Source organism: Mauremys mutica, chromosome 12, assembly GCF_020497125.1.
Source record: "Mauremys mutica isolate MM-2020 ecotype Southern chromosome 12, ASM2049712v1, whole genome shotgun sequence".
NCBI classification, from domain to species: Eukaryota; Metazoa; Chordata; order Testudines; family Geoemydidae; genus Mauremys; species Mauremys mutica.
This window is the reverse complement of record NC_059083.1, coordinates 56,642,861-56,659,972: the sequence shown is the minus strand read 5'-3', so window position 1 is coordinate 56,659,972 and position 17,112 is coordinate 56,642,861. Positions and strand designations below refer to the sequence as shown.

The following is a 17,112-nucleotide window of genomic DNA, read 5'->3' as shown; positions in this document are numbered from 1 at the left end:
CAGGCTCTTTGTGTGAGCCAGAAGCACCAGTTCCACCTGTGCCTCTCTCCACTGTGGAATGTCAGAGTTAATTTTTGATTCCCTTAAGAATCTAAATGCAGGTTACTGAGCTGAATTCACTGGTACTGGGGCTCCCCTACTAAGAGCTGGAATCACTGAAGAGCTGAAATCACTGAAGAGCTGGACTTGCTGAGCTGAGAGCACTGAGTACTGTGCTAATGAGTGGGGGAGCCTGAAGCCATACCGTGGAGCAGAGCCACTGGCAGAGCAGAGTGGAGCAGTTTGTGCAGCCACTGGGTGAGTGGAGCCAAGCAGCTCGTGAGGATGGCTGGAGTGGCTCACAGGACAGCTGTTGGACCAGAGCAGCTGGCAGAGCGGAGCAGCCCACAGAGCAAGCGGAGCTGAGCTGTTTGCAGAGATGACTAGTGGAAGCAGAACCCCACGAAGAGGCAGGGCAGTTGGCCCCGAAACCACGTAAGGTGCCCCTTTCTACCCAGGCTGGGGAGGGGGACCTCTGCAGAGAGACTCTCGAGCTCTGGGGCTGCACTGACCCGGGACAGAGACTTTTGGATTGTGGGACTTTTGGGACTGTGGGTGATTTGGGGGTTGCTGGACTCAAGGGCCCCGAGAGAAGGACATGGCCCAATTTGCTGGAGTGGGTCTTTGCTCACGGTTTGACCTATGAACTCTAGCTGAGGTATTTTCCCAGTTTAATGCTTGTTGTTTGTCATGTAATTAAACCTTTTCTGCTACACCAAGACTCTGTGCTTGCGAGAGGGGAAGTATTGCCTCTTCGAGGCGCCCAGGGGTGAGTGTAAGATTTTCCCAGGTCACTGGGTGGGGGCTCGAGCTGGTTTTGCATTATGTTGTGGGGAAGGGACCCCTAGGTATTGAACCCGGCCCTTGCTGCTATCGTTTTGGCCCGGCAGAAGGGTTACACCCGTTTATGGACCACATTGGGGATTATGTGGTAGACAGGCATCCAGGCACTGAGAGGGAGACAGCAGTGTGCATGCCCAAAGGCAGAGACATAGTTACCTAGAGAACTTTTACTCTAAACATTCAGGTGCTGAGTGAGTTTAGGCCCCTCTAGTGTTAGGGGGTAGCTGAGGGGGAGCTTTGTGGACTGCAGTAGAGCCTAGGTACCTTTGTTGATCTGGGCCTTACTCAACCTTGAAACCTGCCAATGCGTGATATGAGCTATCAACGTGTGGGGCAAATGATTGAAATGCAGAACATCTGTAATTTGTTGTATGTCACAGCACAATTAATTGATTATGCATTTTAAGTATAAAACTTGTTTTCTCACGATGTGAATTAAATACATTAATTTTTTAGAAAAGAAAATTGGAAAACCAAATTCTGCTATATGCAACCAAAAGGTCTTCCCTACCCCCAATGGTAAACAACAGGGCTTGAGCCCTTGACCTTCAGATAGGGAGGTCAGATTTCTAATTCATAAGCTGATATAAAGCCATTGATTTAAAGGCCAGAAGGAACTACTAAAACCATCTAGTCCAGGGATGGGCAAACTTTTTGGCCCGAGGGCCACATCTGGGTGGGGAAATTGTGTGCAGGGCCATGAATGTAGGGCTGGGGCAGGGGTGTGTGAGGGAGTGCAGGGTCTGGGAGGGTGTGCAGTGTGCAGGAAGGGGCTCAGGACAAGGGGTTGGGGTGCAGGAGGCTCAGGGAAGCGGGGTAGAGTGCTCAGGGCAGGGGGTAGGGGTGCGGGGTGCAGGAGGGGGTTGGGGTGCAGGTTCTGGCTTGGCGCCTCTTACCTCGAGCGGCTTCGGGGTGGCAGTGGCACGCAGTGGGGCTAAGGCAAGCTCCCTGCCTGTCCTGGCTCCGTGATGCTACCAGAAGTGACCAGCATGTCCGGCAGTGGCTCCTGGGGATGGGGCAGGCGGCTCTGCCGTGTGCTGCCCTTGCCTGTGGGTACCACCCCCAAAGCTCCCATTGGCTGCAGTTCCCCATTCCCGGCCAATGGGAGCTGTGGGGGGCAGTGCCTGCAGACGAGGGCAGTGCACGGAGCCCTCTGTCCCCCTGCCCCAGGTGCTGGCCACTTCCGGGAGTGGGGCGGGGCCAGGGCAGGCAGGAAGCCTGCCTTAGCCCCGCTATGCCATGGGGCTGGCAATCCCGTGGGCCGGGGCCAGCTCGCTGGCCGTAGTTTGCCCTCCCCTGATCTAGTCTGACCTCCAGTATAACACAGGCCAGTAATACCTGCATCAAGCCTGTGACTTATTAAACCTTAGTAACTAGTAACACAGAAGATGTCATACCCTATATCAATCATTCATGAAACTATACATATTGAAGAACTATACGCAGTGATTTCATATTTCATGTTGCTTCATTACATTTTAAAAAGAGCTCCAAATTTAAGAAACAATGAGACAGTGAAAATATTTTGGTAACATGATGTTTTTTGAAGAAATGATAACTTAGGTCAGATTGTCTGCTTTCCCTGGCATTACCAATTCACAACTTACAACAAGCAGCCCAGGTTTAACCTCCAACTCAAAACACACTGAGAATTCCATCGTTAAAATAGAAATGCTAATACCAGGGCGGTGTAATCGGGTCGGAGCAGGAATAGTGGGAACCAACCAATATCTTGTGGAGGCAAGATTGTGGCCCACCTATGATCCTCCTGTGCACGTAAGCAGGGGGAGAAGGTGCGAGCGGAATCCAGAGGAGGGGCTGGAGTGAACGCTGCAGAGCATGAAATCAGACTGGCCACCAGGGAGAAGGCAGCAGATCTTGGCTCAGAAACTTGGCCCAGAAGAGGGGCAGGAGCATGTGTAACAACTGCAGGTGCAGGCAAGTCTGCCGATGTGGGGGGAAGGGGCAATTGCCCAGGAGCCCGGGAGATTTAAAAGGGCCCAGGGCCCCTAGCTGCCACTACTGTTGCAGTAATGGCAGCGGCAGCTGGGAGCCCCAGGCCCTTTTAAATTGTCCTGGGGGCCCACAGGGCTCCTACAGGCGCACATGACTGCTCAGTGCTCCGCACTTTGGAGGGCCCCGCGGGCCGGTGCGGTCCTGGAAATAATAGCATTGTGCTGTGGGCTCCCCGCATGGACGGCCGTGGCCCTCTGGCCCAGAATTGTTCTCGGCGGGCCTAGGTGCGGGGAATTGGACAGTGCACTGGCATCTCGGTGGGAGCAGGAGGACATTGGCGCAAAGGGTGCCAGCTGCCAGGGGCAAGGACAAACTGGAACAGCAGTAAGATCTACTGGGATGCCCCTTTCCAGCCTCTGCCCAGTCTCCGTAATTTCCCTGGCTATTCCCTCCACACCCCACATTCACAGGATGCTTTCACCCAGTCCCCAGATGTTACCAGGGAATTTACTAATTTCCAGTGTGTGCAGACAACTGTTGGACATTACATATTATGTTGTTACGAAGTACATTATGATCACATGCTCAGTTCTGGACATCTCATTAGCGTAGGGAAGTTAACAAATTTCAGGGAGTTCAAATAATCAGCTTTTCTCTTTCTTTCACAAAGCACCAAAACTTTGTTTATCTATCATTTATTTTTTTGATATAAAAGAAGACAAATAACTTATCTGAAATTGTTTACTTACCCCATCCTATCACAATATATCTTTGCAGCATTAGGCTTTCAGAAAGCACAGCAGTCACCAATAATGTGTGGAGATAAAGTCCTTCAACTAAAAGCCAAAAATAATTTGCACCAACAAAGTAATGCAAGAAAAACTGGGAAGTCCTGCAAACGGTTAAAATCTGCAGAAATAAGACATCAGGAAGTATTTAATAATAGTAGTTAATTACACGTTGTAGTACTGTAAAATCTCTGAACAATACTGTTGCTCTTATGTCATATTTTACATTATTTAAAAATTAACAATTATAATAAATATTTGGTTCAGTCAGACACCCTTCTGCAGCTTTAACTGGGTTGCTGCACTTCATAAGAACGGCCGTACTGGGTCAGACCAAAGGTCCATCTAGCCCAGTATCTGTCTACCAACAGTGGCCAATGCCAGGTGCCCTAGAGGGAATGAACCTAACAGGCAATGATCAAGTGATCTCTCTCCTGCCATCCATCTCCATCCTCTGATGAACAGAGGCTAGGGACACCATTCTTACCCATCCTGGCTAATAGCCATTTATGGACTTAGCCACCATGAATTTATCCAGGTTCCTTTTAAACATTGTTATAGTCCAAGGGTACGTCTACACTACAGGATTATTCTGAATTTACATAAACCGGTTTAGTAAAACAGATTGAATTAAATCGAGTGCGCGTGGCCACACTAAACACATTAATTCGGTGGTGTGCGTCCACGGTCCGAGGCTAGCATCGATTTCTGGAGCGTTGCACTGTGGGTAGCTATTCCGTAGCTATCCCATTGTTCCCGCAGCCTCCCCCGCCCCTTGGAATTTCCGGGTTGAGATCCCAGTGCCTGATGGGGCAAAAATCATTGTCGCGGGTGGTTCTGGGTACATGTCGTCAGTCACTCCTTCCTCTGGGAAAGCAACGGCAGACAATCATTTCACGCCTTTTTTCCCTGGATTGCCCTGGCAGACGCCATAGCATGGCAATCATGGAGCCTGTTTTTCCTTTTGTGACTGTCACCGTATGTGTACTAGATGCTGCTGACAGAGGCGATTCAGCAGCGCTACACAGCAGCATGCATTTGCTTTTGCATGACAGCAGAGATGGTTATCAGCCCTACTGTACCATCTACCATGTAATAGATTGGCAATAAGATGATGGTTACCAGTCCTTTTGCACTGCACCTTCTGCTGCTGTCATAAGTGCCCCTGGCTGAGATCAGCTGGGGGAGCAAAAGCCAAAATTGGGAATGACTCCCTGAGTCAATCCCTCCTTTTTGGTATCTAAAAATAGAATCAGTCCTGCCTAGAATATGGGGAAAGTGTACTAGAGAACCAGTGTATCATAGAACCAGAGAGCACAGCTGCTCTGTATCAGATCCCGCAGAAATGATGAGCTGTATGCTATTCACAGGGGGTGCTCCTGCAACAACCCCACCTGTTCATTCCGTTCTCCCCCAGCCTTCCTGGGCTACCATTGCAGTGTCCCCCCACTTGTGTGATGAAGTAATAAAGAATGCAGGAATAAGAAACAGTGACTTGTTAGTGAGATATGAGGGGAAGGCAGCCTCCAGCTGCTATGATAGTCCAGACAGGACATTAAGCAGTGTGGGGGAGAGGAGCCCAGCATCCCGCTGCTAGTCCAGAGACAATTGAATCTTTTCTTTACACATGAAGGGCGGGGGCTGATGGAGCTCAGCCCCCTGTTGCTATGATGAAGATGGTTATCAGTCCTATTGCACCATCTACCAGGAATGATCAGGAGTTTTTTACCCAGGTGCCCCCAGCCAACCTCACTGGAGGCCAGTCAGGAGCACTCACGGGCTGATGAGAACGGTTACCAGTCCTTTTGCACTGCACCATGTGCTAAAAGGCTGATTATGACGGCAGATATCAGCCATATTGCACCATCAGCCACCCATGGTGGGTGGGGGGGAGCAAGGATGTTTGTGTTGACTGCTGCAGCATCGCATCTATCTGCAGCATTCAGTAAAGATAGGGTGACATGTAAAAGAGTCAAGAGAGGATTTTTTTCCCTTTCAATTCTGGGGGTGGGTGAGGGTGTTAAATTGCCGAGCTATGCCCTGAACCACCGCGGACACTGTGTTTGACCCTAGAAGCATTTCGAGCTCAGCCAAGAATGCAAATGCTTTTCGGAGACTGCAGGAACTGTGGGATAGCTTGATTCCTCAGTCCCAACTGCCTCCCTCCATGAGCGTCCATTTGATTCTTTGGCTTTCCGTTACGCTTGTCACGCAGCAGTGCGCTGAGTCCCTGCTATGGCATCTGTCTGCAGATTTTTAAAAAATGATTTTGAATTTTGTCTTCTGTAACGGAGCTCTGATAGAACAGATTTGCCTGCCCTTACAGCGAACACATCCGCATGGTCCATGCTGGAGCTCTTTTTTTATTTTGATTTCGGACTGCATCGCCACCCGTGCTGATCGGTGCTCCACGCTGGGCAAACAGGAAATATTCAAAAGTTCGTGGGGCTTTTCCTGTCTACCTGGCCACTGCATCCGAGTTCAGATTGCTGTCCAGAGCGGTCACAGTGGTGCACTGTGGGATACCACCCGGAGGCCAATACCGTCGTTCTGCGGCCACACTAACCCTAATCCGATATGGTAATTCCGATACTAGCGCTACTCCTCTCGTTAGGGAGGAGTACAGAAATCGATTTAAAGAGCCCTTTATATCAATATAAAGGGCCTCTTAGTGTGGACGGGTGTGGCGTTAAATCGGTTTAACGCTCCTAAAACCGGTTTAAACGCTTAGTGTAGACCAGGCCCTAGCCTTCACAACCTCCTCAGGTAAGGAGTTCCACAGGTTGACTGTGCGCTGCGTGAAGAAGAACTTCCTTTTATTTGTTTTAAACCTGCTGCCTATTAATTTCATTTGGTGACCCCTAGTTCGTGTATTATGGGAATAAGTAAATAACTTTTCCTTATCCACTTTCTCAACATCACTCATGATTTTATATACCTCTATCATGTCCCCCCTTAGTCTTCTCTTTTCCAAGCTGAAGAGTCCTAGCCTCTTTAATCTTTCCTCGTATAGGACCCTCTCCAAACCCCTAATCATTTTAGTTGCCCTTTTCTGAACCTTTTCTAGTGCTAGAATATCTTTTGAGGTGAGGAGACCACATCTGTACACAGTATTCGAGATGTGGGCATACCATGGATTTATATAAAGGCAATACTATATTCTCCGTCTTGTTCTCTATCCCCTTTTTAATGATTCCTAACATCCTGTTTGCTTTTTTGACCGCCTCTGCACACTGCGTGGACATCTTTAGAGAACTATCCACGATGACTCCAAGATCTTTTTCCTGACTCGTTGTAGCTAAATTAGTCCCCATCATATTGTATGTATAGTTGGGGTTATTTTTTCCAATATGCATTACTTTACATTTATCCACATTAAATTTCATTTGCCATTTTGTTGCCCAATCACTTAGTTTTGTGAGATCTTTTTGAAGTTCTTCACAATCTGCTTTGGTCTTAACTATCTTGAGCAGTTTAGTATCATCTGCAAACGTTGCCACCTCACTGTTTACCCCTTTCTCCAGATCATTTATGAATAAATTGAATAGGATTGGTCCTAGGACTGACCCTTGGGGAACACCACTAGTTACCCCTCTCCATTCTGAGAATTTACCATTAATTCCTACCCTTTGTTCCCTGTCTTTTAACCAGTTCTCAATCCATGAAAGGACCTTCCCTTTTGTCCCATGACAGCTTAATTTACGTAAGAGCCTTTGGTGAGGGACCTTGTCAAAGGCTTTCTGGAAATCTAAATACACTATGTCCACTGGATCCCCCTTGTCCACATGTTTGTTGACCCCTTCAAAGAACTCTAATAGATTAGTAAGACATGATTTCCCTTTACAGAAACCATGTTGACTACTGCTCAACAGTTTATGTTTTTCTATGTGTCTGAGAATTTTATTCTTAACTATTGTTTCAACTAATTTGTCCAGTACCGACGTTAGACTTACCGGTCTGTAATTGCCGGGATCACCTCTAGAGCCCTTTTTAAATATTGGCGTTACATTAGCTAACTTCCAGTCATTGGGTACTGAAGCCGATTTAAAGGACAGGTTACAAACCTTAGTTAATAGTTCCGCAACTTCACATTTGAGTTCTTTCAGAACTCTTGGGTGAATGCCATCTGGTCCCGGTGACTTGTTAATGTTGAGTTTATCAATTAATTCCAAAACCTCCTCTAGTGACACTTCAATCTGTGACAGTTCCTCAGATTTGTCACCTACAAAAGCCAGCTCAGGTTTGGGAATCTCCCTAACATCCTCAGCCATGAAGACTGAAGCAAAGAATCCCCTTCATTTTTGTATAGTTCCCCCTTTTGAAATTAAATGCCACAGTGTTGGGCAGTTGAGGTGTTCTTCCCACCATAGGGATGTTGAATGCTATTGTATTATGGTCACTATTTCCAAGCGGTCCTGCTATAGTTACCTCTTGGACCAGCTCCTGCGCTCCACTCAGGATTAAATCTAGAGTTGCCTCTCCCATTGTGGGTTCCTGTACCAGCTGCTCCATGAAGCAGTCATTTAAAGTATCAAGAAATTTTATCTCTGCATTTCGTCCTGAAGTCAAATGTTCCCAGTCAATATGGGGATAATTGAAATCCCCCACTATTATTGGGTTCTTAATTTTGATAGCCTCTCTAATTTCCCTTAGCATTTCATCATCACTATTACTGTCCTGGTCAGGTGGTCGATAATAGATCCCTAATGTTATATTTTTATTAGAGCATGAAATTTCTATCCATAGAGATTCTATGGAACATGTGGATTCACTTAAGATTTTTACTTCATTTGAATCTACATTTTCTTTCACATATAGTGCCACTCTTCCCCCTGCACAACCTGTTCTGTCCTTCCGATATATTTTGTACCCCGGAATGATTGTGTCCCATTGATTGCTCTCAGTCCACCAGGTTTCTGTGATGCCTATTATATCAATATCCTCCTTTATCACAAGGCACTCTAGTTCACCCATCTTATTATTTAGACTTCTAACATCTGTGTACAAGCACTTTAAAAACTTGCCCCTGTTTATTTGTCGGCCCTTTTCTGATGTGCCAGATTCTTTTTTATGTGACTGTTTATCATCTGACCCGGCCCTTACATTATACTCTTCCGTCCTCTTCTCCTGACTATAACCTGGAGATTCTCTATCATCAGACTCTCCCCTAAGAGAAGTCTGTGTCCGATCCACATGCTCCTCTGCAGCAGTCGGCTTTCCCCCATCTCCTAGTTTAAAAACTGCTCTACAACCTTTTTAATGTTTAGTGCCAGCAGTCTGGTTCCACTTTGGTTTAGGTGGAGCCAGTGATGAGCTGCCAAAATTTTAACAACCGGTTCCCTATAAAAAGTTCTGATTTAAGGGGGGGCGGGGAGTGGAGGAGGGGCCAGGGCAGGTGGAGACATACTTGTGGGGCCGGAGGCCCCTGCAGGGCCTGGGGCAAATTGCCCCACTTCCCCCCCCCAGCAGCCCTAGAGCTTGCAGCCCCCTCCCCCCTTACCTTGCTGGCAGCTCAAAGCAACTCAGGAGCTCAGCTGAGCTGCCCAGCTGGTGCCAGCGGCTGGCCCCACTGCAGCTGGGGGGAAGCGGGGGAAGGGCTGGGGGAGCCTCAGCCTCCCCAGCTGGGAATCCTGGGAGCAACAGAATGGTCCGGCCCACGGACCGGAGTTCTTTGCCCACCTCCTGGCCCTTTAACAACCGGTTCTCCACGGAGGTCTAATTTTAGCAACTGTTCTTGGGAACCAGTGGGAACCTGCTCCAGCTCACCACTGCCATGGAGCCCATCTCTCCTGTATAGGCTCCTCCCATCCCAGAAGTTTCCCCAGTTCCTAATGAACGTGAACCCCTCCTCTCTACACCATCATCTCATCCACGCATTGAGACTCTGAAGTTCTGCCTGCCTACCTGGCCCTGCGCGTGGAACTGGGAGCATTTCTGAGAATGCCACCATAGAGGTCCTGGATTTCAGTCTCTTTCCTAGCAGCCTAAATTTGGCTTCCAGGACATCTCTCCTACCCTTCCCTATGTCATTGGTACCTACATGTACCACGGCCACCGGCTCCTCCCCAGCACTACACATAAGTCTGTCTAGATGCCTCGAGAGATCCGCAACCTTCGCACCAGGCAGGCAAGTCACCATACGGTTCTCCCAGTCATCACAAACCCAGCTATCTATGTTCCTAATAATCGAATATCCCATTACTAACACCTGCCTTTTCCTAGAAACTGGAGTTTCCTCCCCCGGAGAGGTAACCTCAGTGCGAGAGGCAACCCCAGCACCATCAGCACTTCCATGATGAGGTCCCAGCTGTGTGCCATTGGGAATAGATGCAAACCTGTGATATCATCTACAGCCAAAACCAGCTAATCAGAATATATATTTGTCTCCAACATGCTAAAAACAGTGTGAGAGTGTGTGTGTGTGTGTGTGTAATTCCAAAAAAACAACCAAGCACCTCATGTGGGCCAGGCATGCTGTGGGGATTCAACACATACACACCATGATTTCTTAGAAGAAGATGCCGTATGACTAACAGGAAGCTTGGAGAGGGACTGGACCTCTCTGTCCTTGTCTATGAAGAAATGTAGGAAATCTCCTTCCACTGCTCTAGCATTAGTGCAGCTCAGCCATTTCTAGTGCAACCTTTAAGACTGTTCATTGTTTTAGGATGATTCCTAAGTAGGTTCTTTGAAACTTATTGATGAACCTTAATACCAAGATAGGGGGAACGCCAGGAGAAGTCCATACAAGGAGCAGCCTTATCTGATTAAGGAGCTCTTGCATGAGCTGAGTAGATTGTAGGGAGGGAACCTACTGGTTTTCAGGCTCTTTGCACAGGTACTATGGAAGAGAATGGTTTGGAAGAGTCATCTGAGGGAAGGGATTGGAAGGAATTGACCAGAAGGCATGGGATGCATTGTCCTAGGGACAGAAGTTCAATGACCACCACGCCCAAGAGGAGGAGACAGGTGGTGGTGGTCAGGAACTCCCACTTAACGGTCCTCCATCTGCAGTCTAGATGGAGTCATCTATCTGCCATCCAGGCTGGGAAATTCAAGATGTGTGCTGCTTGTCTGGAGCTAGAACTAAGGATGTGATGGATTGTCTGCTGAGACTGATCAATCCCTCGGACTGCTACCCCTTCCTACTTCTCCACATGGGCACCAATGACCGTGAGCAGGTCACTTAAGCCTCCGGGAAGAAGGATAAAGGAGTTTGAGGTGCAAATTGAGTTCTTGTACATCCTCCCTGTTGAAGAAAAAGGCCCAGATAGGGACCATTGAATTCTGGAGGTAAATGAGTGGTTATGCAGGTGGTGTCAGAGAGAGGGCTTTGAATTCTTCGACCATGGGCTGTTGTTCCAGGAAGAAGGATTGCTAGGAAGAGATAGGATCCACCTAATGAAGAGAGGGAAGAGCATCTTCGCAGGCAGACTTGCTAACCTAGTGAGGAGGGCTTTAAACTAGGTTCTCTGTGCGATGGAGACCTAAGCTCTCAGGTAAGTGGGAAAGAGAGATACTGGGAGGAAACACAAGGAGACTGCCTGATTCATACTGAGAAAGCCGGTTAATCGGCTAGCAGAGCAATCAGCTAGTTATCTTAGGTTCCTGTACATAAACTCAAGAAGCCTGGGAAAGAAGCAGGAAGAATTAGAAGTCCTGGCACAGTCAAGGAACTATGATGTGACCGGAATAACAGAGACTCGGTGGGGTAACTCACATGACTGGAGCACTGTCATGGATGGGTATAAACTGTTCAGGAAGGACAGGCAAGGTGAAGGAGTTGCACTGTATGAAAGAGAGCAGTATGATTGCACAGAGCTCCAGTATGAAACTGGAGAAAAGCTTGTTGAGAGTCTTTGGGCTAAGTTTACAGGCAAGAGCAACAAGGGTGATGTCGTGATGAGCATCTGCTACAGACCATCAGACCAAGAGGATGAGGTAGACGAGGCTTTCTTCAGACAACTAATAGAAGTTTCCAAATCACAGGCCCTGGTTCTCAGGGGGTATTTCAATCACCCTGACAGCTGCTGGGGGAGCAATACAGCAGTTCACAGACAATCCAGGAAGTTTTTGGAGAGTGTTGGGGACAACCTCCTGGTGCAAGAGCTGGAGGAACCAACTAGGGGCTGTGCTCCTATTGACCTGCTGCTCACAAACAGGGAAGAATTCGTAGCAGAAGTAGAGGTGGGTGGCAACCTGGGCAGCAGTGACTATGAGATGGTCAAGTTCAGGAACGTGACAAAAGGAAGAAAGGAGAGCAGCAAAATACGGACCCTGGACTTCAGAAAAGCAGACTTTGACTCCCTCAGGGAACTGATGGGCAGGATCCCTTGAGAGGCTAATATGAGGGGAAAAGGAGTCCAGGACAGCTGGCTGTATTTTAAAGAAGCCTTATTGAGGGTGCAGGAACAAACCATCCCGATGTGCAGAAAGAACAGGAAATATGGCAGGCGACCAGCTTGGCTTAACAGAGAAATCTTCAGTGAGCTTAAACACAAAGGAAATTTACAAGCATGCTCAAGCATGCAGGGGTGTAATCAGGAAGGCCAAAGCACAATTGGAGTTGCAGCTAGCAAAGGATGTGAAGGATTTCTACAGGTATGTTAGCAACAAGAAGGTGGTCAGGGAAAGTATGAGACCAGTACTGAATGGGGGAGGCAACCTAATGACAGATGATATCAAAAAAGCTGAAGTACTCAATGCTTTTTTGACTCGGTCTTCACAGACAAGGTTGGCTCCCAGACTGTTGCACTGGGCAACACAGTATGGGGAGGAGGTGAGCAGCCCTCAGTGGTAAAGGAACAGGTTAAGGACTATTTAGAAAAGCTGGACATGCACAAGTCCATGGGGCCGGAGGCAATGCAACGGAGGGTGCTGAGGGATTTGACTGATGTGATTGCAGAGCCATTGGATATTATCTTTGAAAACTCGTGGCGATTGGGGGAGGTCCCAGACAATTGGAAAAAGGCAAACACAGTGCCCATCTTTAAAAAAGGGAAGAAGAAGAATCCAGGGAACTACAGACTGATCAGCCTCACCTCAGTCCCCAGGAAAATATTGGAGGACATCCTCAAGGAATCCATTGTGAAGCACTTGGAGGAGAGGAAGGTGATCAGGAACAATCAACATGCATTCACCAAGGGCAAGTCATGATATACCTTGACTTTAGCAAAGCTTTAGATATGGTCTTCCACAGTATTCTTGCCAGCAAGTTAAAGAAGTATGGATTGGATGAATGGACTATAAGGTGGGTAGAAAGCTGGCTAGATTGTCGGGCTCAACGTGTAGTGATTAACGGTGTAATGTCTAGTTGGCAGCCAGTATCAAGTGGAGTGCCCCAGGGGTCCTTCCTGGGGCTTATTTTGTTCAACATCTTCATTAATGATCCAGTGATGGGATGGATTGCACCTTCAGCAAGTTTGCAGATGACACTAAGATGGGGGGAGAGGTAGATATGCTGGAGGGTAGGGGTAGGGTCCAGAGGGACCTAGACAAATTGGAGGATTGGACCAAAAGAAATCTGATGAGGTTTAACAAGAACAAGTGCAGAGTCCTGCACTTACGATGGAAGAATCCCATGCACTGCTACAGGCTGGGGATTGACTGACTAAGCAGCAGTTCTGCAGAAAAGGAACTGTGGATTACAGTGAACGAGAAGCTGGATATGAGTCAACAATGTGCCCTTGTTGCCAGGAAGGCTAACAACATATTGGGCTGCATTAGTAGGAGCACTGCCAGCATATCAAGAGAAGTGATTATTGCCCTCTATTTGGCACTGAGGATGCCACATCAGGAGTACTGCATCCGGTTTTGGGCCCCCCACTACAGAAAGGATGTGGACAAATTGGCGAGAGTCCAACAGAGGGCAATGAAAATGGTTAGAGAGCTGGGGCACATGTCTTAAGAAAGAGAAGCTGAGGAACTAGGCTTATTTAGTCCACAAAAAAGAAGAGTGTGGTGTATGTCTGGGGGGATTTCATAGCAGCCTTCAACTACCTAAATGGGAGTTCCAAAGAGGATGGAGCTAGGCTGTTCTCAGTGGTGACAGATGACAGAACAATTAGCAATGGTCTCAAGTTGCACTGGAGGAGGTCTAGGTTGGATATTAAGAAAACCTATTTCACAAGGAGGGAGGTGAAGTACTGGAATGGGTTACCTAGGGAGGTGGTGGAATCTCCATCCTTAGAGGTTTTTAAGGCCCAGCTTGTGAAAGCTCTGGTTGGGGTGATTTAGTTGAGGTTGGTTGTGCTTTGAGCAGGGGATTGGACTAGATGACCTCCTGAGGTCTCTTCCAACCCTAATCTTCTATGATCACCACAGAAAGAAATACACACTACTAGAGGTATCCAATTGCTATCAGGTACTCAGCAGGGCAGCTGCAGGAAACATCTCTGCAGATTCAGCTGGGAAAAAGCAAGAGAGAACAGCACATGACATACCCAAGGATAGCTGCTCAGCGCACTCTATGACTAGTCAGGAGAGCATTACTTTGACAACAAAAGGGGCTGATGCTAGGGAATGAGTGAGTGATTAAAAAGTATGCGGGACACAAATGAACTCTTATCAATGGTATACACCCATTATCAATTGGAGATGGTAATATGGTCGATAATGATGCACAAAAGGCAGATGTGTTCAATAAATAGTTCTGTTCTGTATTTGAAAAGAAGCTGGATGATGTATTCAGATCTCACAGTGATAATGGAATACTTTATATTCCAACAGTAACTAAGGAGTAAAACAGTGTATACTAAATTTAACATTTCTAAATCTGCAAGACTGGGCAATTTGTATGCAAGAGTTTTAAATAATTGACAAAGGAGCTCTTTGAACTAATGACGCTGATTCTTAACATGTCTTTAAATATTGAGAAAGTTTTAGAGACTGGAAAATAAGCTAATGTGCCAATATTGGAAAAGGGTAAACAGGATGACCTGGGTAACTATAGGTCAATTAGTTTGACATTGATCCTGGGCAACATCATAGCATTGCTGGTAAAGGATGCAGTCAGTACTGAGTTAAAACATGGGAACACAATTACTGCTGCTCCACATGTTTGTTTTTTTGGAAAATATGTTTTGCCCAACAAACTTGATATGTTTTAATGAGATGACAAGTTTGATTGATAAAGGTAACTGTTTTGTTACCTTAAAATAGGAAAGGGAAAAGAAAAGAGCTACCAGAATGTCTTAAAAGCCCACCTTACTGTGAGACACTTGAAAGTTCAGTCTATTTAGCTTATCAAAGAGGTTGCAGGTGATTTGATGACAATCTGTAAGTACCTATGTGAAGAAGAGATTTCTCATAGTAGAAGGCTCTTTGATCTAGCACATAAAGGCAGAATAAGACACGTGGTCTGGAAGATGAAACTAGATAAGTTCAAACTGGAAATAAGCCAAAAATATTTAACTAAGAGGGTAATTTACCATTGGAACAACTTAGATAGAGATGTGATGGATTCTTCATCACTTGATGTCTTTATATCAAGATTGGATGTCTGTCTAAGGTTTGCTCTAGCTCTGTCAGAAGTTATAGGCTTGATACAGGTACGACAGAATGAAATTTATGTCCTATGTTCTGGAAGAAGTCAGACTAGATGATTATAACAGTCTTTTCTGATCGGAAATCTATGAATTTATGAATAATACAATCAATTCGATAGCTGTGTTATTTTTAATGCTAATAATCAGTTTATTTTTTACTGAATTTTTAAATTTTTCACTGTATTGACATTGCATAATGAAGTTGGAAGAGGAAGCTGGAAGTTTTGTTAGCTGTTTAGGGAAAAGTTGGAGCTTTTCCTAGAGAGGTGTGGGAAGCAGCTTGCTGTTGTGGGAGAACCACATTAACTGGATTTTTCTGCTAAAAAAATCAGAGCTGAAATAGTTATAAGTGTTGGTTATAAGTGAAATAATTGTAAGTGTTATAAATGTCACTGCTGGGATGAATGAGGCAGTTCACACCTCTCCAGGACATTGTTCTGCAGGCTCAGGAGGGGAACACTTGATTGGTTATCCTCAGTTTTCAAAAAAAATTCTGCCACCATAAGGATTAGTAACATAATGTAATTGCCTCACTGCAGGCACGGTCTTGTGTTTTCTTATGATTTCCATTTCCCAGTCTCTTTCCTGAACATCTTCCCGAATGCTGAGGCCACATGCCTCAGTGTCATCATCACATCAGGTTCTAGAGCAGAATTCTGATGTGTACCCTCTGGTTCATTGTCTTCTCCCTATCCTTGCCATCTGGGAGTCCCAAGTAATCATTCTGTGGAGGATTCCTGTAACATGATTTGTATGAGGAGATAACTGGCTCTATGGATGAGGGGAAAGCAATGGATGTGTTATTCCTTTACTTTAGCAAAGCTTTTGATACGGTCTCCCACAGTATTCTTGCCAGCAAGTTAAAGAAGTATGGGCTGGATGATTGGACTATAAGGTGTATAGAAAGCTGGCTAGATTGTCGGGCTCAACAGGTAGTGATCAACGGCTCCATGTCTAGTTGGCAGCTGGTTTCAAGTGGAGTGCCCCAAGGGTCAGTCCTGGGACTGGTTTTGTTTAATATCTTCATTAATGATCTGGAGGATGGCGTGGACTGCACTCCCAGCAACTTTGCAGATGACACTAAACTTAGAGGAGTAGTAGATACACTGGAGGGTAGGGATAGGATACAGAGGGACCTAGACAAATTAGAGGACTGGGTCAAAAGAAACCTGATGAGGTTCAACAAGGACAAGTGCAGAGTCCTGCACTTAAGACGGAAGAATCCCATTCACTGTTACAGACTAGGGACTGAATGGTTAGGAAGCAGTTCTGCAGAAAAGGACTGTAATGGGTCGGACTCACCCCTGCGGCGCCTCCTGCTGGTGACTCTGGGAATTAGCTCGTTCCAGGCAATGGAGCGCCCTCTGCAGGCTGGTGATCCACCTGTTCTCAGGCCCGAGTCCCTCCCTGGACCCCGGTGCCCTTTTACATGGGGGTGCTGCCCCCTGGCAGTAACCCCTATCCTCTCAGGGTTTCCCCTCTCCTCAGGGAACCCTCACCCTCTATCCCCACCTTGCCTCAGTATATGGCTACTGCCAGTCACTGTCTAGCCCCACACTCTGGGGCAGACTGCAGTATCAGCCCACTCATCACAGGCAAAGGGGTTTGGACCTGCTGCCTTGGCCCACCCCTGGGCTGCCCTCTGCAACCCCCAGTACCTTTAGCCCTCTGCTAGGCCGCAGCCTGGGGCTTTCCAGGCCAGAGCTCCCCAGCTCCTTAGCCTGTCCCCAGCCCTGCTTCACTCAGGTATCCGGTCTCAAGCTCCTAAGCAGCCAGGCCCATCTCTCTCTATAGCCAGAGAGAGACTGTCTGGCTTCTGGCTTCCCTGGCCTTTTTTATAAGGCCTGTGGCTCAGTTTGGGGCGTGGCCTCACCTGCAGCCACTTCCCCAATCAGCCCAGGCTAAAGGCTGTCTTCTCAAGCCCTGCCAGGCCACTTTTT

General features: G+C 47.1%; 1 protein-coding gene across 1 annotated transcript in view; it reads right to left on the bottom strand.

Moving 5' to 3' along the window:
- GLP2R (glucagon like peptide 2 receptor) overlaps window positions 1–17,112 on the bottom strand; it is a 138,688-nt gene that overhangs the window by 72,434 nt on the left and 49,142 nt on the right. Inside the window, exon 7 of the mRNA XM_044981830.1 lies at window positions 3,588–3,747. Coding sequence (XP_044837765.1) covers window positions 3,588–3,747 — 160 coding nt within the window. The remainder of the gene's footprint in view (window positions 1–3,587; window positions 3,748–17,112) is intronic.